At 36.4% G+C, this 22,464-nt stretch overlaps 2 protein-coding genes across 2 annotated transcripts; both read right to left on the bottom strand.

Annotated features, from left to right (window-relative positions):
* Window positions 1-372: 372 nt before the first annotated feature.
* On the bottom strand, window positions 373-8,940 carry LOC110100698 (serine/threonine protein phosphatase 2A 55 kDa regulatory subunit B beta isoform-like). The gene is made up of 5 exons (XM_020828315.2): window positions 8,872-8,940; window positions 3,223-3,314; window positions 3,051-3,128; window positions 609-673; window positions 373-515 (listed from the first exon to the last, which is right to left on the bottom strand). Exons 1-5 carry the CDS (start codon window positions 8,929-8,931, stop codon window positions 376-378), a joined length of 435 nt encoding a protein of 144 aa, XP_020683974.2. The 5' UTR covers window positions 8,932-8,940; the 3' UTR covers window positions 373-375.
* A 2,735-nt stretch (window positions 8,941-11,675) lies between these two features.
* LOC110100699 (serine/threonine protein phosphatase 2A 55 kDa regulatory subunit B beta isoform-like) lies at window positions 11,676-18,090 on the bottom strand. The gene is made up of 7 exons (XM_020828316.2): window positions 17,849-18,090; window positions 16,301-16,404; window positions 16,104-16,199; window positions 15,904-16,023; window positions 15,604-15,798; window positions 11,998-12,089; window positions 11,676-11,871 (listed from the first exon to the last, which is right to left on the bottom strand). Exons 1-7 carry the CDS (start codon window positions 17,925-17,927, stop codon window positions 11,676-11,678), a joined length of 882 nt encoding a protein of 293 aa, XP_020683975.1. The 5' UTR covers window positions 17,928-18,090.
* Window positions 18,091-22,464: the final 4,374 nt, after the last annotated feature.

Genomic DNA, 22,464 nt, shown 5'->3' with positions numbered 1-22,464 from the left:
GAATGACCCGGTGCCAACAAAATATTGCTAGTATTTGGGTCCAAAATGGGTCAATCTCCGCTTTTTTGGGTCAACACGGGTCAATCTCAGGTTGACGGGTCAAAATGGGTTTTTAGGTCAAATGGATCAATTTCGGGTCAAAGGGTCAACCCGAACACGACCCGATTTTTGAAATGGGTCGAATTGTTGAACCCGGCCCATTTCGAGTTTGGGTTGACCCTAACCTGAAATTTTCGAGTCGAATTTTCAGGTCGTGTCAAATATTGACAATCCTATTCATCACCGGCTTCCAGACTTTCATAGCTTACAACTATGATTTTCCCATTCGGTGTGAATTTAAAATCTGGCAAAAAGTAATCAAGTTACCTCAAAATATTAGGAACAGTACATATACAAAGTATTTGCAGAAGCACAGGCAATCATATCTGCTGTAGGATGCCAGGCCATGTGGATCACTTTGGTCGTGAAATCACATGGAATAATACTTCTGATTTCACAGCCAGAATTATCATTTCCTGTCAAACAATGGAGAGAAATTTTTATTTAAAATGATTGGATCAAAAGGGAGAAAAATGGTTATCAAGCATTAATGAAAAGGTATCTGGAACCTCGCTTTCCCCATGCAAAGCCTGGCAGTCTTCTTGCAGTTCTAGGATTAGTAGAATGAGATGACCTGGGTGATCAATGCAGGTAAATCAACTAAATGGTCAATGTAGTTATTGATATCCATACAAAATGTATTAAAATAAGAAGACTTTTAGCATAGACTATGGGAAACTATTAGGTCCGGAAACCGGACCTAAAAATAAGTTCGGACACCGGACCTAAAAATAAGTCCGGATATCCCTTAAAATTTGCCACGTGAACTGCGCTTTGACTGTGCTTTTTGGCTGTGCTTTGACTGCGCTTTACCTGCACTTTACCTGCGCTTTTAGCGCGCTTAACTTAAAATTTCACAGACACGTGTACATTCCACATGTCAATATTTTATTGAAGTCCGGACCTATCTTTACGTCCGGTATCCGGACCTAATAATTTTCCCATGGACTATAAGGCATGCCATTCGATTTACTTTCAGATCGATGTAATATATGAGAAATTAATCAAAATTTAAATTGCACAAATGTCAAAGCAAATTTAAGGAGCTTGAGACTCATTTGCATCACAAATTTGATTAGGATATCATGAGCTTTTTTTTTTTCCTCATATATTTCTATTTAAATAACATATATGAGAAATCTTCTTGTTTTAGACAAATTTCTTCCTATTTTGATATATTTTTGTACCAAAAAAACTTTATAAATATATTGGGCAAGTAACCCCACGCCACAATAGGAGAATAAAATTCATGACTTACTAATGCAAGAGCCAAGAGAGACCAAGGAAATTGTTTATTGTAATCTGGACTAAAACAAATAAAGATAAATAAACATAACAAAAGTAGTCCAAGATAAACAAACTTGCATTGAATATGATTTATTAAAAAAAAAAGAGAAAAATAAAAAATAAATATAAGTAGCCAAGTTGACTAACTAATCATGCAAATATACTATGAATCATTCTGATAAAATTGCTTGGTAGTATTAAAGCCTGTTATCGATTATCAGGAAAATAAAATAAAACACATTGGCACAATGAAAGCTAGTTTAAGTTCAGGCCTAGTATAGCAAGCACAAACTGAGTGCAACTGAAAATTACAATAGAATAATTGATGTAGGCAAAGGAGGGGGCAATTGATGTGTCTTAGTTTTGGGCTGATTTGGGCTTGGTTGCTCCTTTTGTGAGCTGCTGTGTTCTTCTTCTAAATTCAGCTCATTATGTTGAGTGAAATGCCTTTTCAGCTCATAAATTGGATGTCCTAGTTCATCCCCTCTCTGTTGACCTTTCGGTTTTCTCCGTCTGGATCCTGTCCCGTGGCTGCCCGTTCATGTTCCCCGTGTGGTCCCTTCAGATGCTGCTCCTGGAGCTGCCTGTTGGCTTTTTGTTTCCCTTTTTCTGGTTGGTTCGGTTGGAGGTAATTGAGGCTGTTTGGCTTCCTCTTTTCACCTATATATATGGGTTGTTTTGATGCATAAAAAGAGGTGTGTTATGAGTGAATATTTGGAATGAAAACCTGAGGGTATTTTTGGATAGCTTGCGAGCTATGCCTCTTTGTCTTCTCCTTCTTCTATGACTTCGTCTCGGGCTTCTTATCTACTTGTTCTCTCCGCAAGTGACCACCCCATTTGTATCTTTCTTCTCGATCAATGAAGAGCTTCTTTAGGTGTTTTTTATGAGTTCCATATGTTTTTGGTCGTGTAAGTTAAAGGTGTTGTTTTGTCTTATTAAATTTTATTTAAGCTTTTGTGTAGATTTTAAGTTATATGGTTGTAAGTTTGTTTTGTTTTAAAGGAAGACCTAGTTTATATGCAATCTAGCAACCCTTGTATTTTTTTATTGCATCAATAATGAATTCAGTTTCTACAATCAACAGGCACACAATCTTTGTATTCTGACTACTCTCTTAAACCTATGTGAATGAACTCCAATGATGATATTGAAGGCCAAAAACAAACCTCTAAAGCTAATCCTAATAGTTGAAGCTTGAATGCTTGATGTTGTAGTAAGTGATTATTTGCTTATATTTTTGTGGTTGTATTAGATATTTTGTATTAAATATTTTATATTATAAGTTAGACAAGTTATCATGTCATTCATTTATTATTGTTTATCATTTTTAATATGATATTACATTAATATATATACACTATATAAAAAAATGTATTGCTGTGTCCGTGCCGTACCCGTGTCCTATATTTTCAAAAAAAAGCCGTGTCCCATGTCCGTGTCGTGTCGTGTCCGTGTCGCCGTGTCCGTGTCCGTGCATCATAGCCTAGCATTGACTCTAGAAATTATATCCTCATTTATATGATCATTTTTTATTTCTATGATCTTTCAATAAGAGAAATTTATGATAAATATCACTTAAGCTTGAAAAGATATCATAAAGTTACTTAAATATATTTGTGGCACAAAGTTCATCAGATAAATAAGGTGGTGAAAAAGCACACCTGGGTGCATTTTTGCTAACGTTCAATACAAGTCCAACTTCATGCCCATCATCACGAGAGAAAATTCTGAATGTATTGCTAATAACCATAAGAATGAAAATATATTAGCAAAAATATGAAAAGTGAACATTAAAAGGGATAAAAACGGCCAAAATTAACAATTATAACCAACCTGTAAGAACCGCTAGCAAATTGACGGCCATCACTACTGAGGCAGCAATCAAATTTGTCAAAGATGGAATCATTATTGTACAACTCAGAAAGCTAACAAAGCATTAAAAATCTGTCAATGACAATAAAAAAGATAGAATGCTAGCACTGAACTGAAAGGAATTAACAATTATGAAAATAATTTGCAGGAAAAATACAAGTTTAAAAGTAGAATGATAGGGAACACTTGTAGATCTCAAGTATTTCCTATCAATCTTCGAAAAACAGCGAGCTTCTACACAAAAATCCGCACAAAACCACGAAAACAGCAGAGAATTTGTATTATTTGATGAAAGGGAAACGGAAAATAGCAAGATACAATTGATCCTCTATTCGAGAGGATGATCGATCTCTCCCAAATCTCTAGACGCCGCTAGAGCCCAAAGAAAAACCTAAATCTAGGAGATCTCAAATTTCAGCCAAATTCAAGATAGCCCTAACCCTAGGAAAACAAATTATTTAATGCATACGAATCAAAAGAAAATCCCTAAACAATCCCTACCATTCAATTTCCTCCTAAAATTCTTTCAAAAATCTTCCTAAATTGCTCTGTAGAAAACGGTGGTCGGATCCCGCGTATAGGAAGAGGCGGAAACTACGCCTCTGTTCCACTTGGCGAGTCCCGCGTGGACCGGTCTAATATAGAACTACAGGTATAGAAGTCAGAATTACTTGATATTTTGCAAGCCACCGATTCACAGTAAAAACTTTACATGCTTGAGAACTGCTCCCAACTAATGTTTCTCGGAGACATAGGGCTCAAAGCATACAATCAAAATACATATTCAGTGAAAGTGCATGAGATGGTATTATTGAGGCAACGTCTGAAGTTCAATCCTGCATCTTTTTCTTGAATTTGAATAATCACACCAAGACTTTGTGATTTATGACGAAAATAAATATTTCCACTTGTCTATTATAGTTTGTCATTATTGGTTGACGCCAAGTTTAGCGCCTCGGAGCTTTATGTAGATTTCAACTAGAAGAGATGCTTCAGGAAATAGGAATTGAAATGGAAAGCGAAAGAAGAAGACAGGGAGAAATATAACACTACACAGATGCTGAGAAAGCTTGTCTTTTCCTCTGTATTTATTAAGCAGAAGGGGCTAAACTTTGTACAATTGGTTCTAGGTGTTTTCTTCCCTACTCAGTACTTACTAAAATGCGGGTTGGATGCTCAAAGGGAAAAAAATGTCCTCACCACTGTTGACCTATGTGTAAAGAACAAGAAAGGAAATTAGACAAACCTCGTATCCATCGAAATGCCGCCCAAATCTCCGCAAATCCCGCAAGAAATCCCGCGGAGTTACTATGCGCCTGGCGTCGAAGCGACCTCCTCCTGGATTTTCCGCACAGCAGCTTGTCGATTGTGCCAAATGGTCGTTAAATGCCGAGCCAAACGAAGCCTTCTATTCTTCCTTCCCACGTGAAAATCACTCTTCCTCCCATCAAAGCCTTTGTCGCAAGCATCTCGACGCCAAATCCAGTTGCAGAACTCTCCAGTTTCCTTCGACGCCTCACCCAACCTCCCGCCTGATTCCCTTGAGATATCTGATCCAACCTAGGAAGCTTGACGTCTCCTCCTTTAGCCGAACCTACCTCTGTCTCGATCCCTCTACAACCCTCAAACATCGACCTCTTCCTCTCTGCCGAATCCTCCCGATTTCCCCCTCCACAACAGCTCCTTGTCCAACTCCCTCAACATCCATGACCTCTAGCCACTCGAGTAGGAAGACCCCCAGGTTGAACCCTATCTTCCTCCCGTTAACCTGCTACAGCCCCGTTGACATTCATTCGTCGATCCAACCACAGCCCCACTCCTTCCTATTCCCTCAACTGAACATAGCCACGCACGACCCAGAGCCACCATTCCTTCCTCCGTTCCTTAGGTAGCCGCAAACCCCTATAGCCAATCAACTTCAGGTTCAGCCGAATCCTCCACTAGAGCCGCTCAACCCTGCCCCTTGTCCGACTCTTGCTCCTACTGCAGGTCTTTAACCCGACGCCTTCTCTTCATAGCCCAACCTAATCCTCATGTAGTTTAGGTTAGGTTTGTATCTAATACTATTATTAGTATTGTTTTATGTTCATTTATACATAGGTTATAAATATGTGTAGGTATTAATCTGTGTATATATTTATATACATATATGTAAGTGTTATGATTTGACTGTTAACATGCATATTGCTCATTTGTCGTGCTTTAAATTCAGTTATAGGTTTTAGTGACCTGCTAGGCTTTTTAAGCTCATTATATGTGGTTAAATGATTTCAGGTCATGACAGAGAAGCAGGAATGTGAAACTGATTAGGATTCTTCATATTCTTTTTTTTTTGTTCTAGTTATTCTTTTATACTCAGGATAGAGTACTTGTGATATGATTTTATAGATCCTAAGTATTGTATATAATTTTTTAAAATTAATATAGATGTTTACAATGATGTTTTGAATTATAGAATCTCTTTTGTTGTTTAATACTGATAGAAGATATTAGACTTATCTAAAACCCAATCTGCCTTCTGAAAATTCCCCCAGAACCTAATCTCGTTAAAACTCTCTGCCGTCATCGTCTCACAAACACTTAAAAATAAATAGACCGATGATGCAGAGAGGCCAGGATCACACATCCAAAATGGAATTTTTCGGAGCCCACATAGATGTTTACAATGATGTTTTGAATTATAGAATCTCTTTTGTTGTTTAATACTGATAGAAGATATTAGATAGCTCTGATTGTTATTTATTTAAAAGATAAATGAATAATTCTTCCAATTTAGATTCTGGGACATCACAACCATGAAGCTCACTCCATTCACTGTTATGCCATTAATTGGAATAGTAGATCTACAACTAGGCTCCAAAATAGCATGTATAATTTTTTAATAACCACAAAGGTACAACAATTTCATATGAGCCATAATAAAGCAATGGTTTTCATGCAAGCCATGAGAGAACTATGCATACAAAGTATCTGCCAATGAAAATGCTTCAAACAAATAAGCTTATTTCTAATGGAATGACAAAACACATTTTTTTACAAATAAATGTTACTAACGTTAATCCCTCTAAGCCAGAAACTCATTTCATGTAGATTTTATTTGAAAGGAAAGAAACGAACATCCCCAATCTACTGAAACATACTGTTATCAGCTTGGAACTTGAAAGAAGCTACAGATTAATGGTTTGAATATACCTCTCTTTTTTTTGGCAAATTATTGCATCCGGTCACCGGACGCGGAGATAGGTCCAGATATTAATAAAATGTTATTTTAAATTAAGTGCGTCAAAAGCGCAGGTAAAGCGCAGTCAAAAGCGTAGGTAAAGCGCAGTCAAAACGCAGTCAAAGCGCAAATCAAAAGCGCAGTCAAAAGTGCAAGTGACGTGACAAATTTTTATTGGATGCCCGAACCTATTTTCCGTGTCCAGTGACCGGATGCAATAATTTGTCCTTTTTTTTCTACTTCAGCTTGGAAGAAAACCCAACAGCTCCCTTTTTTTTTAGCCTCTCACTTGAACGGCGGCAAGAATGACAGGGAAAGTTGGAGGTCGAGGTCTAGAGGACTGAGGTGGAATCGAACCGGTCCAAACTTCAAGAGGTCGGTTAGGGAGAAAGATCAAAGGCTTCGGCTTTCTTGATGTCGCGAACGAGAGTGCGGAGGAATCGCAAATGGGGGAGGCTTCGGTCTCCGGTGTGCGAAGAAGGGAGACGGAAAGGGCTGGTAGGCGGCTGGAGATTTCGGACCGGAGAGAGCACACAGAGGGAGAAAGGTCAGCTAGGGCTTGAGGCGTGCGAATACCAGAGAGGCGAAGGAGGCCAGAGAGAGGGAGGTGCGAAAGAATGGGGAGGAAACGGGAGGGCTTCGGCCATCTTGAGTGGAGCTGACCAGAAAAAAAAAATGCAGGGTCTGCTGGCTCTTGGAAATCACAGACGTCCAGAGAAGGACGTTGGGAAGCTTCTAATTCAATTTCAGCCGCTTGATCGAACCTCCTGATTTGGCAACACATTCAAATTAACTTAAAAAGTTTTTTTTTTTTTTTTTTTTTGGGACATTTAGGCCATTTAAGGCAAACTCACACACAACGCATACACAAAGACTCGAACCTTAGACCTCTTAGTTGGAAGCCTAAGCTCTCAACAAATAGGCCAAGGAGAGTTGTGTAATTAACTTAAAAAGTTAATTGGAATTTAGCTTATGCCAATTGAGCTAGCCTGGGTCAAATCTGAATTGGACCCACAATCAATTTGACTCAACTTGAGTCAATTTGGGCTCAGATTCATCTGATCACTCTAATTTGGCGAAATTGAACTCAAATCAGCGTCGATTTAGGTCAAACCGGGCTTGACGCGGCTAGTATGCATTGATCGAGCGTAATCGAGTCAAATTCGACTTGATCCGGGTAAATTAGAACTTGGTATGATTTGATTAATGCAATTTTAATGAAGTTAAGTTCAAAATGACACTGATTCGACTTGAATTCAGCTCGTCGTGGCTCAATCGAGTCAATCAAGCACGGTCGAGCCCACTCGAGCTCTAATCCGGCTTAATCACGAGAAAATATGCACACTCGATGGCCCAAAAGCGAAAAATGAGATCAATAAATAGACCCCCAACAAGTTCGGTGAACGACAAGTATGTCAACCTACGAAGTGCAAGTGGCAAGACCATGCAAGTAACCGGTGCTGAAAAAGAAGTCAACAACTTATCTTTATCATAGTCCTCGACACACCATGCACTCTTATGTATACACCACCGCCTCATGTACTATTATCCGATGTGATCTAAGAACTTGAGATTTTATTATTCATTGACAATACCTTATGATCCATTCAAAACATTACAAATAATTAGCTCTTATGCCATAAGATGTTGCTCTTTTATTTGAATGATACTTTAAATATGCAAGATCTATAATAATTTCTTATAAGGGGATTTACAAAATTTTTATTTATTTATATATTTAACACAATTTTTTATTTTGCTTATATAATACTAAGATATCTAAATCACATCATATACATCATTAATTTTAACTTATTTAAAAGTACAAACACATATTTTCATGCATAGCTTTAATATAATTTAACCATAAACTTCTATCTAAGTAGATATAAAGGTTTAGATATTAGATATATAAATACATAAGAATTTTGTGATATTTGTGTAAATCCTTCTCTGTTATATTAGGAATAAATTCTTTTCTATCTATTTGTCACTATATGATATAATTTGATGTATTTATGTGCATCTTATTATAGCCGGATCTTCGAAATCTTCCTCTCCAATTGAAGATCCAACTGCATCTTGTATTTTTCTTCTTAGTTCTTGACTTCTTTCAATGAAAAGAGTTCTTGTATGTTCTTCCTAAATTTCCTATATTGTTCTTGGGTTTTGCTGAAATTGCATCACTTCCTATCACAATCATGGCTCTTTTTGCTGGATTGTCAAGGAAATAGTCTGTCTACAATGCCACAGGATCCCAGAAAAGTTTTAATACATTTGACTGAAACAGCACTGGAATTGTATCTATAGTTATCAATAGGAAACATTAAACATTCAAACCACTATAATCACTATTTCGCTAGATGCTTAGTCTTACACATGAAAAATACCTTAGGGAGGAGAAACTCATGCATCTTAAAAGTCGCAACAGGTGCTCCATCCATGTGCATGTCCCATACCTGTAGACATGGGGGAAGATCACTAATTGAATGGAAATTCCATGAGACTAATACACAAATATGAATTTGGCAAGTTGTACTATGAAGATGATTGTTGAAGTGAACTGCAAACACAACAGAAGGTTTAGTTCACTACAACAACATCAAATTTTGTCCCACTACATGAATCCTTTTTCGTCATTGTGTCATGTTAAAAGTCAATTTCTCATTTAAATCTAATAAAGAAAGATCATTTCTAATATTTTCTAACCAAGTCTTTTTAGGTCTACCTCTACCTTTCTTAACATAAGTCAAATATGATACCTTAACTTCTTAACCGGGTCATCGGAAGGACTCCGTTTAATGTGACCAAATCATCTAAGACGACTCTCTCTAATATTATCTTCCACTGGAGCTACTCCAACCTTTTCACGTATATGCTCATTTTATATCCTATCTCTAAGGGTAAAACCACTCATAATAGCAATGAAAACTACTTTTAAATCAGAAAATTCATCAATTAATTTCAAATTCAACAAACTCATATCATATGCAATCAAGTGAAATCAATGATATGTTCTATATAAAGTCATATTCTACATCATGAAACCCAAGCATTTCCACATCAGATATACACTGTTTAACATTGATTATCCTATTTAATTAGCAATACTTTCATCACTCAAGTTGTGCTCTTCACATTTAATATGCTAAAGGCAAAGCACCTTATATCTGATAAACATATACAACACTAAATGTATGCTAGTTTTACATCCAAAAAAAGTTAGCTGAAGGTTTTTATACAAGTAATGTCCACTTTGTATCTTCTAATATAAAAAAACTGTTAAATTAAATTTGATGATCTTCGCCTAGCCATTATTATTCATAATTGCTCAAACTTTTACCTCGTAACCTCATAACTGACTTTGATACTAATTGTAGATATTATAAAAGAGCTAATCAAGATTGAAAAGTATTCCAATACAACAATCAGCATAAAAGACAATTGGCAAGTTTTAATGAGGTAATTAGCCTTATATATATATATATATATATATATATATATATATCAAAATTAAATTTTACGTAAATTTTCTCCTTAAGATTATAAAAAGAAAGACCACTAAAAAATTCTTTTTAAAAGACAAAATATAAGCCAATCGCCCATTAAACTGGTGATTGGCCACACGTGCCACATCAGTGTAAGTCTCTCATTTAATGGGCGACTTGCTTGCCTCATTAGTGACCTTTAATGAGCGACAAGGCCTACTTCAATTTTTTTAATAATTTAATTATTTATTATATTTTTTGGGCAAGAAATATATGTAAAGAATCCATTCCATATCATCTAATCAAAGCATGCAGTTCATTCAGGCATCCAATGCAACAAGTTCATGGTAAATGGTCCTACATATGCAACCTTTCATGCCAAAAAAGGATCTGAATGCTTGAAAAACAGACAATGTAATATATTGGTGATTTTAGCAAGAAATATATGTAAAGAATCCATTCCATATCATCTAATCAAAGCATGCAGTTCATTCAGGCATCCAATGCAACAAGTTCATGGTAAATGGTCCTACATATGCAACCTTTCATGCCAAAAAAGGATCTGAATGCTTGAAAAACAGACAATGTAATATATTGGTGATTTTAGCAATTCAGGCCAACCTTGGAATTTAACAAATATGAAATTGCTGATAAAAAAACATTTATATGACATCAAAACAACGCCAGAACAGAATAGACGATCACTCACTGATTATTATAGCTTCTACCAAACATAAAGTATCTGGATAATCAATAGATATTTCTGAACAGTTTTGTTAGGCCAACATTGTCTGATGTTTTTCCCTGATGTTCTAAGTTGTCTCCAAGTTACTGGAAGAACTTTTTCTATTGTTTTAAGAAAACTGTTAGGAACTGTACCACATATTTGACCCTGGAATAATAGCTATGCTAAAAGCAGAATGTCTCTACTTGTATATTATGGAGAATGAAAGTATTGTAGAGGAAAATGAACAGTAAAAGCAATTTAACCAGACAACCCTTGCTATATGGAGGAGAAGCAAACAACATAATATTCTAACATCATAAGATTCATAAGAGGATGTCGAAGTGCAGTTTGCTACTCGGCCCGCCCTTGCTTTTTTCATTAGAAAGCCTACTATGTTACAAGTCCAAAACGGAGAAAAGAGGTTGAATCTATAAATGTGTATTACATGTCATTTTTCTATAGATACATCACAAGTTTCCAAACTTGAATACAGATGATGTATACAGTACGACTGTCATATTTGATGCTTAGAAATCAAATAGGAATTAAAGATTGTGTAACATGCATGAATCAGTGACCCGGGGGTGTCAATCTTGGGTCACAGGATGGATTCGGGTCGAACCTGAAAATGACCGGTCACTATTCCGATCAACCCGAAACCGACCCATTTTTGCAAACGGGTCGATTTTTCAGGCCCAAACCCAACTCTCTTCGGGTCCGAGTCAACCCGACACGACCCAAATGACCCCGAACCGTGAAAAAATTGCTAGTTTTCAGGTCAAAAAAGAGTCAATCTCTGCTTTTCGTGTCAAAACGGGTCAAAAAGGGGTCAATCTCGGGTTTTTCAGGTCAAAGGTCAAATGGTCAACCCGAACCTAATTTTTTTAAAACGGGTTGAATTGTTGAACCCAAACCTAACCCGTTTCGGGTCCGGATTGACCCTAACCAGGAATTTTTGGGTCAGCTTTGAGTCGGGTTTTCAGGTCATATCAAATATTGACACTCCTAAGTGACCGACAGATAATGGTTTAGAAACAAGTGCAAGGTTGAAGTTACCAATGAGATCTTCCATGTTTGAAGGCTTCATGTCAATAATGTTGAAGCATTGATTGCTTATTTCCAGGTTCCATAAATTAATTTTGAGGTCATCAGCAGATATGAATGATTCACCGTCGCTGCAGGTGAGAGAAAAAGGAAGCTAGTTGTAGACCAACATACATAAAATGGTCGTTCAAATGCTGGAGCTGAACCAGAAAAAATAATGGCGCCTAAGCTTATAAATAATTGGAACCATAAAATACCTGTTATTTGATATTGAATTAACATTATAATCGTGAGCGTGTGTATAACCCCTCCGGCATCTTGCATAAGCTCCATCTCCAGTATTAAACATCTGAAAATATAAGGAACTATAAGCATCTCTAAATAAATCATCATAACCTTTGGTGTTGTCAAATTGAGAGAGGGTAATCTGCGTGTTCTCAGAAGAAAACAAAAATTACCCCTGGAATTTGCAGAATTTGGTACTACAGAAGATCTAAAAAGTGACGTTTTGAAAACATGTACCTACGAACTGTTTCAACTTGCAGTAAATTGTACGCATAGAAGAAGAAAAAGAACAAATCATGAATGGGGGATATAACAAAATCATGCTAGAGGGGAATTTTATGAAGGGGCTCAAACCTGAGATTCGAGCAACTGTTCGAGTACTGAGACCACGTGGCTTAGGAGAGACTATGGAGTTAGCCCACCAGGTGGAGAATAAGAACTCCTTAGAGAGGAGTAGCCGTAGCAACAGTTCGGGAGTCTCCTACCGCACAACCTCTACATTTCTAGCACTAAAGGTAGAGACAGTTCCTATTCAGAAGGAAGCCCCGAGGGATAAAGGTCGGGGAGTACAACAAGGGGGGAAATTCAAGAGGTTGACTAAGTTAGAAATTCAGGAGAAAGGTTCAAGGGTTTATGCTTTAGGTGTGATGAGAAGTTCGCTCCAGGTCACAAGTGTAAGGACCATTCGTTACAGCTCCTAATAGCTTGCGATGAGGAGGAAGATGTTGCAGATGAGGAAGTATAGGAGGAAAATGATCACTTGCACTTAGAGGTTGCAAAGGTATCCCTTACCTCAGTGGTTGAGTTCACACCGAACCACACCATGAAGATTATGGGAAAGATCGGGCATCAGGAGGTGGTAGTATTGGTGGAGAGTGGAGCTACCCACAACTTCATTTCCAACAGGATGATGGATTAGTTGGGGCAGAAAATAGTAGACATGGGGGCTTTGAGGTTATGCTGGGAACAAGAAAACTAGTGAGTAAAGGAATTTGTGAAGGGGTGATCCTAATCCTTCCAAAGGTTCAATCATTGAAAGATTTTTTGTCATTGGATTTGAGGAGTACATACGTGATATTGTGAATGAAGTGGCTACAAAAGTTGGGGAAGAGCAAGATTGATTGGAAGGCTCTAACAATGGAGTTCAAGGTTGAGGGGAGGAGAGTGATTATTAGAGGGAATCCTAGCCTATCCAAAACTATGATTTCACTCAAAACCATGGTGAGGACAATCCAGGGTGAAAGAGTGGGATTTTTGGTGGAGCTGTAGAATTTGAAGGAGAAGATGATGGGGAGAAGATAAAAGCACCAAACATGGTTTAGTCACTCCTACGGCAGTATCGAGATGTGGTCCACCTACATGAAATTCTGGAGTTCATAGTGTCAGAGAGAGACAAGATGTTCTTGAGCCAATTTTGGATAAACTATTCAAGATGCAGGGGACCATTTTGAAGAGAAGTACAGCATACCATCCCCAGACTGATGGGAAAACCGAGGTGGTGAATAGGAGTATGGAGACTTATTTGAGATATTTTGTATCAGAAGCACCCAATACCTAGGTGAAGTGGTACCTTGGGCCTAGTACTGGCACAATATATCCTAGCATAGTGCAACACAAACTACACCCTTCAAAATTATTTATGGCAAAGACCCTTCTCACCTAGTATACTATGGGACCAAGAGCACTCCACTGACATTAGTGGAACAACAATTGGAGGAACGAGATAGAATATTGGGAGAGCTAAAGGGGCACCTACTGTGTACAAAACAAATTACGAAGAAGTGGGCCGACAGGCATAGAAGGGATGTGCAGTTCAAGGTGGGTGATAAGGTGTATTTGATAATTCAACCCTACAGACAGAAGAACTTAGCTCGAAGAACAAATGAAAATTTGTCTCCACGGTACTATGGGCCTTATGAGGTTGTGGAGAGGATTGGTGCCATGGCATATCGTTTGCAGCTACCCCCTACTTCCACCATACACCTTGTATTCCATGTGTTCAAGTTGATGAAAGATATTAGTGACCACAGTCCATCAGCGATGCTACTGATGACCTTGACAGAAGAAATGGAGGTGATCCTGAAGCCAATGGAAGTGAGAGGAGTTCGCACGACAATCTGAGGAGCTAGAGAAGCATTGATCTAAGGATTTGTCAGATTATGAAGCAACATGAGAATCATATAGGATGATTCAGCAACAATTTCCTTCGTTCCACCTTGAAAACAATGTGGCTCTTTGAGAGGGGAGTATTGATGGATCGGTTGAGCCGGTCCACCCAATCAACCAAACCCCAGCAATGTGGGTCGATCTAGCTGGCAAGTGGAAGAGCCCTATGAGCTTCACTAGTTTTGGCGGCAAGCATTGAGAGAGGGGGGCTCAAATGGGATTAATTTGACCTTTAATTACTTACCATAGAAAATCAAAGTTGGGAAGAAATTAGGAAGATTAATTTGGGGAAAAAGAGCAGATTTGAATTCAAATTTGAGAGGGAATTAGAAAGGTTTATTTAGGGAAAGAGAGCTTATTTGAATTCAAATTTTGGAGAAAAGTATGAAGGTTTATTCAGGATTAATTAGGTTATTTTATGGGGATTATGTGATTTGGTGTTTTGCAGTAATTTTCTTCAGAGTTGTTCCTAGCAATACCTAGGGTTGCAGAGAGTCGATCTACCTCTTAAATAATATATTAACTTGTACCCTGGTTTGTTGTGCCGATATCAATAAAATTAGTGCATAATCATCTTTCTTGCTGATTTTTCACTTTGTTATAGATCAAATTCCTTTCAGCTACATTGCTTTAAAAAATTAACATATCACAATTTTGATGTATATGATAAACCTAAAATAAAAATCGCTATAATGCATGTGCCCATCCTTTATGGCTCCCTAGCAATGGGCAATTCCTGTAAAACAGCTTATCCATCTCTATCAAAGCAGACTTCATGCCAAATAGCTAATATAACCAGCACGACAAAATGTTCAAAGAAAGACTTAGTCATCTAAAAAAATTAAGAAAATCGGATAAAAAGCCACAGTAGGAGAACAAAATGGTTAAATTTCAAGATATTGTTCCCAAGAAACGTGGCAGGGTGGAGCTACCATGGCACACAAATGGAAATAGAACAACAAAAAATGAGAAGAGAAGATGGGTCAGGATACCAGCAATTGAGCATTAGCTAGCAAGTGGATGTGAAGGAGGAAGAACATGGGACAAAACAAAGCAGATACTGAACTTCTCAAGTGCTGAGCTCAAAACAAGTTACCCGACTTCTAAAATGCATAACTATGCCAAACTGATTTCAGAAACATTTTAGTTTAGCTAAATCCAATGTAAGACAAGTTTTTTACATTTATGCTATTATGTGATAAAATCAGTAAAAAAGTCATTCATCCTTTGAAAGGGACAAAACTAAATGTATGTTAAAAGGAATGAAAAGTAAATTGTATAGAAGAGACCACGAAAGAAAGAGCAAGCAATTTCATTAGCTATAGAAAGAAACTTTTAACAAATCTAAGATATAAGACATCTGTAATGAATGTACAGGAATGAAGAAGCGTGTCTGACTTTAATAATCTTACCGTGCGAGGATCTCCTTGAGTTGGTGGAGACAAGCTCTTATGCCTTTTAGTTAACCACTCAAGTCGATAACCATTTGAAATACATGATTCATTTTGGTCGGCTAAGAAACTATTCTCAGCCAAGAGTGTATTTTCAGAACAAACTGATGAATTCAGGTCCATTTCCTTCACTTTCTTCACCTTATATGGTAAAACCTGGTTGGAAACCAAATGTTATATTACATTCAAAATTCAAAAGGTGGGAAAAGATGAAATCGATTCAGTATGCTTGTCACCGTTTGGGTAGCAGAATTTTTTTACCTTCCACAGCTTAATTGTTCTGTCATTTGTTGAAAGAAAAAACAGAGAATTATTTGAAGCAGCACACCACCTTAGTTTGTTTATCTTCTCACTAATTTCCAAACTCCTCAAATAATCAAACTACAGAAAGATATTGGTTAATTGAACACATAGTGCATGGGAGAATATAAAATTATGCTTAAAATTAAAAAGATATATACCTCTGGCTCATGACTCTGAAACTCTGTTTTGTAAGTGTACCTAGGATGAATTGTGGTAGGATAATCCATATGTTCTAGCTCTTTTCTTGGATGTGGCTAATACACATTTCAAGGAGAAAAGTACTTAGAAAATTAAATAGAACTCCAGCATACACAAGAATAGAAATATGATTAAAAAAGTTAGTAAAACAACTTACATTAATTCCTTCAGTCCTTTCAAAGAGTACGATACGACCACCTCGATCTCCCGTTGCAAGATATTCACCTCTACTCGCAAACTCAATCGCAGATATGATATCAACTGGAAAGAAGCAATCAATATAATCAGCTTTTCAAAAACTGAATAAATTTCAATCCTACTGGGACAACATGGTTGATTATTATCAAGAAACCAACGACATTTAACAGTTCTTGTAGAGATTAGAGAGGGAAGAGACATAACAGGAAAGATAAAGATCTAGTGTTGTGATTGCTTCTAGGTGATTTTTAGTGTAGCAAAATTCCAGCTCTAATTCCTCTCATTTAAGTCATATTTATAGGCTTTCTAAGAAAATAATCTTGTATATGCAGTAAAACTTGTCACACCCTAAGGCTAGAAAGCAGTATACCTTGCAATCATGAAAATGATGAAGTGATTTAGCTCAACTCATTAGGCAAGGAGTATTGTATTCAAGAGAAAAGAATTCATATATAAGCATTTGTAAGAGCAAATGTACAGTCATGAATACACATAATTAAATATTAATGCAATAATATAATCTTTTAACACGACATCATATAAACATTAGATAACATGGTTTTCTGCATTAAACCTTTGGTATCTACTTCACTATCAATTTTGAATTACTTGCTATGCTCACTTTAGTAGTTAGCCACTATGTTAACCATTAGGAACCACTTTAATGTCTAGGTTTGAATGCGTCTAGCATGTTGCGAGTCAAATAAGATCAAGTCATGGGCTAGTTTGATGGTCTTATTATTCTTCATTGAGTTGAAGAAAGCTTCTACTTATTAAACCCACATTAACTAAACCTTGAACACCTACTAGTGGTGTGTATATCATCTGTTTGACATTTCTTTAGGCCTATTAGGCTTTGTTTTGGACGACTTTCTTTCAGCTTCTTAAAGCATCTTTCTAGTACAATAATTTTAATTTTTGTACTAAAAACTGATTTATGAAACAGTAAGAAAGCCGTCCCAAACAAAGCCTTAGGCTCCAAGCAATGAGGTCTACCACTTGGTACAATCAGAAGTTGATTTTGGCCACTTCGAATTTTTTGTTGAATGAACCAACATGTCTCTTATATTAATTTGTAGTGCTAAAACTCCAAAATTTAAAAGAGAAAAATAACATACACTCAAAACACAAGAGTTTAACATGATTCGGCAATTTATCTACATTCACGAGATGCAACAAACTCATTATAAATTTGGAGAAGAAAAAAATTAGAATTTCTCACAAGACCCTCACACATATACATAAGCTATTACAAGCTTGTGAGATGACCTACACGTGAGGACTACATGAATTTATAGAGAGAGGTGTTCATCTATTATCTATCTTCTCGACCACCATTCCTAACTTTGGTGATGGATATTTGCGGCAGCTTCTACTGTAGATTTTTCTGAACGAAGACTTCAAGGAGGGAAGTAAGCCACTATTTTCAACACTCTTAATTATTCATATAATGTACCATCAAATATAGATATGAAATATTTGAAAACATAACGAAGAAAAGTCTGACCATCTTCGATCACCTCCCCCGCAGTCCGTTCGCCGAATATCTGAGAGGAGTTCCACCGGGGTGGCTCCGACGCCACCATCCCCTTGTCTCTTCTACTTCTCCTGTTGCTTTCACAAAATCTTTGCTTTTCTTTCCAATTAAAACATCGCAGGGTTGGGTGGCCCGGGACGTCTGGCACTGGTGGTGGATTGCCGCTCTGCCTCTGCCGCCTAATTTGTTCCCTTCAGTTTTTTTCGTGCCATTATGGCGGAGGAAAGGTAAAAGAAAGAAATTTTGGCCACGATTTCTAGCCTTATCCGTACAGTTCACTGTATTTTTCACTTTTCTTAAGAAAATAATTAAGAAAAAATTTAAAAATTTTGGCTTTATTTGCTTTGTGATACACCTAATTAATTAAAATTTAAAATTTTTATTTAGGATTAAATTAACTTCTTTGCATTTCTGAAATAATTATTAAAATCTTTTGCTAAAGAAACTAATTCAAACTTGATCAAATTCTAATATTTCTTTAACTATTTGTTGAATTATAGTTCTAAATTGCTAATCTTTGCTCGGACTAAGGTTCGAACAAATTCAATCCTATGATGCCTTTATATGAAATCTTATTCATGCATTCATCTCATGATACCTTTCTCAACAAGTTGCATGTCACCAATCTTAGAATGTCTTCCCCAATAAGCTCCATATGTGAACTTCTCTTTCTTCACATGGCATCAATCTCATTAAAGCCTATAAGAAACAAACTATCATCACTAATTTCTCCTCATATGCAAATTTCAACAACCTACTGTGCCTTCCCAATGAACTCCATTTGTGAACTTCTTCTCTCCTTCACACAAGGAATTATTAAGTGCGGGGTTCAGATCAGATCAACCGTCATGTCTACTGAGTATTCTCAATAAATACTACACAAATACTCAACAAAAAATTTGTTTAGTATTTGTGTAATTTTTACTGAGTATACAGATGAACCGACCGATTTGATTGGGAGAGAATAGTTTCCTAATTAAGAGGGAGTTGTTTCGGAAGGTTCTTAATCAAATGAGAATTATTTAGGAATGTTTAAATTACAATTGGGAGGAAATTATTTAAGCAAGAGGTCTAATTTAAATTCAAAATTTAAGAGGGAATTATTGAGGGAAAAGGAGGAGGAATTAAGGGGGGTTGTTTATGAAAGTTTTAATTACAATTGGGAGGGAATTACATAGGAAAATAAATCTAATTTGAATTCAAATCTGAAAGGGAATTATTTAGGGAAAGGTGGTTGATTTGGGAGGGAATTATGAGAGCCTATTTAAGACTAATAATAAGGTGATTTAATATTATGTGTTGGGAGTTTGCTGAATTTAGTTTATTCTTAAATTATTTGGGCTCTAGTCGATGACTAGGGATTTAGGAGAGCCGGATCTTCCTATTCAATTAAAGATCCAACAAAATTGCATTCACTTCCTATCAAAGTGATCGATATCAGAGCACTTTCTTTGGACATATGGCAGCAAAGAAAGTTGATGCCTTGGAAGAGTATTTTAAAAGAAAAGTTGGAAAATTCAAATCAACGTTTAATAATAGAATGACATCAATGGAGGAAATGTTTTCCATCCTAAAAGGAATAATAAGGAAACTATTGGAGCTTCACACCCCACCAATAACATCGGAGGTGAGAGCATCATTGATTGGACTGGGAAGTGGGGGAAACCCTAATATAGAGATGATGAGGGAGGATCATGAGGCATAAGTTTTAGGGGAAGAAGAGGTGATGTCATCTTTGGAGCCACTTTCAATGAGAGGAAAGGGTGAAGGAGTGGGATTTTTTATGGAGTTGAAAAGCATGGAAGGAACAATAGTATCGAGAGGTGTTCCAGCTAGTTCAGAGGTTGACTCCTCCAAAGGAATGCGAGCATGATATCATCTTGAAGGAAGGAGTCTCACCTATTAATGCTTGTCTGTACCGTCATCCCCAAATCCAAAAGGATGAGATTGAGAGGTTGATTAGCTAGATGCTAGAGAAAGGGATCATTCAACCTAGTGTTAATCCATTTTTTAATCCAATGCTATTAGTCAAGTGCTTCAGTAGCAATTTCCTTCGTTCCACCTTGAGGACAAGGTGACACTTTGGGAGGGGAGTATTGATGGACCTGCCAATTTGATTGGGAGGGAATCATGAAGTTTCCTAATAAACAAGGAGTAGTTAATGAAGGTTCTTAATCAAAGGGGAATTATATATGATGTTTAAATTACAATTGGGGTGGAATTATTTAAGTAAGATATTTAATTTGAATTCAATATCTAAGAGGGAATTATTTACGGAAAAGGAGGAATTAGTGGGGGGGGTGTTTAGGAAAATTTTAGTTACAATTGGGAGGGAATTAATTAGGGAAATAAATCTATTTTGAATTCAAATATGAAAGCGAATTATTTAGGGAAATGTGATGATTTGGGAGGGAATTATGGGAGGTTATTTAATACTAACAATAGGCACATTTTAGATTATGTTTTGGAAGTTTGCTGAATTTAGTTCATTTTTAGGTTATTTGGGCTCTAGCTGGAGGCTAGGGATTAAGAAGAGTCGGATCTTCCTCTCCAATTGAAGATCCAACGAAATTACATCCACTTCCTACCATATACTCAGTAAGCCGAACGGTTGTGCCGATCCGAACTTCGCACGTAATAATTCCTTCCTTCACACACCATTGCTTGCATCAATAAGTTTACTCTTCAAGAGACAGTCCAATTGCAAAGTTCCCTTCTCTTTCACACATCCTAAGACCCTTCCATGCTCACCCCTAATAACATCGCATGCATTTCAAATCAAGATTTTACTCAAGGTTCTAATCAAACAAAGTTTGAATCATGCTTAAATTTATAATGGTTTAACCTAATTTCAAAAAAAAAAAAATCATTAGAAGTATTTTAGGATTTCCTTCATTGAGAGTAACTTCTAAAAAAGAAACTTTCAAGTATCTTTCTCTTAGAAAATATTTAGTTATATTTATATTTATTTAATTGCTTATACTATGATGCATTTGAAGTCAAAATTCCTTTTTTTTCATAAAGCCTTTGTTGCCCTTTGTTTTTACTTTTACTCTGATTAAAGAGGCATTTTATTGCTTATTTCAAAAGAAAAATAGTATTGCTCAGAAGTCATGGCCAGGCGAACATGTCTAGTTTTGAGTACATAATGCTTATTAAGTGCTAATGAGGAAAAAATATACTAAATTTAGTAAACATACATGATACTTAACCAAACCCAAGTAGGGGGAGAACCGCCTATAAACCCCCCAGTGACCCCTACAGACTGAATTAGGGTCTGAGGCAGCAGTATAACCCGATTGATCGACACAATCAGTTTCCACAAAAAAACTAACATTATCGTAGAAAAAGTAAGAGAGAAATAGCATAGATAAATCTTCGTTTTCATGCCAAATTAATATTTCATAGCAAGTGGTTGTATTCTCTCTTAATCATTTGCATAAATAAAGTAGTATATTGATCTCTATCTATAACTTTGCATAAAGATAAAATTTTGATGCACTCTATTGAATCTTAGGCTTCGTTTGGGACGACTTTCTTTCTGCTTTTTAAAACAACTTTCTAGTATTAAAATTTTAAATTTTGAATTAAAAAGCTGCTTTAAGAAGAGTAAAAAACCGTCCCAAATAAAGCCTGAGTTTAATATTTAATATTTATGTGATCATCATAGATAAAAAGCCATTTATTATCAATAAAGTATATATAATGCCAAGTAACTTCAATCATCATTCACATCAACAAATTTATCTTAATAATGAGATAATTATACTCTACTAATATCAAATTTAATAATAAAGCCCATGCTTTAAACTTGCTCTCATTTCTAGCTGAAAGTGAGGATAGTATTATAGTGGTCCTCAACTATTCATAAATAAGAGCAACTATAATAAAAAAAGGATAGAGAGATCAAAATCTTGAAGTAAAATCCAACAATGAAAATATAATAGAAACAAGTCTTGAAAGATTGGCCAGATAGATAATGATATTGTAATGATTGTTTGTATAGTAATTGAACTATGTGTAGTGGCTTTAATTCAGATATTGTAAGATTTGCATATTTGTGTGGATTGATTTTCTTGGTTGAATTTGAAAGAAAATTGAATAAGTTAGAAGTAACCCTTTGGGGCACTACCCCTTCTACATCATGGTGCTAATTTTCCTCTATTTATAGGAGATTGATAAGTGGGAAGGGTCTCTTGGGAGCAGTGATGTGCTAAAGTATTGGCGTTGCGGCACTCATCTTTCTTTGGTTTCATGATAGATTTCAACCTTTAGGGCATTGTGGCACTAAAGAGTGGGAGTCGCGGCGCTACGCAAAATATTTTATATAAATATCTAGGTTCACTTTCAAAAATTCATTTCATTTTCATTTGTTTCGTTAGCCGAGAGGAGAGGAAAAGAGAATGAGAAAAGGAAGGGAGGAGTGAGAAGCTAGGTTCAAAGGACTTAGAACCGATTTCATCCATTGAAATAGTTGGGAATTTTATTTAGATCGACATAGTTTAATGTTGCCCTATTTTAGATTTCAATGGTGTTGCTCTTGTGTGAAATTTTGATGTTTTATTTGGTCACATTTCATACAAACT

The sequence above is a fragment of the Dendrobium catenatum genome, unplaced genomic scaffold, assembly GCF_001605985.2.
Source record: "Dendrobium catenatum unplaced genomic scaffold, ASM160598v2 fragScaff_scaffold_1342, whole genome shotgun sequence".
Taxonomy (NCBI): Eukaryota; Viridiplantae; Streptophyta; class Magnoliopsida; order Asparagales; family Orchidaceae; genus Dendrobium; species Dendrobium catenatum.
The sequence above is the reverse complement of the archived record's forward strand: the minus strand, read 5'-3'. Positions and strand labels throughout refer to the sequence as shown.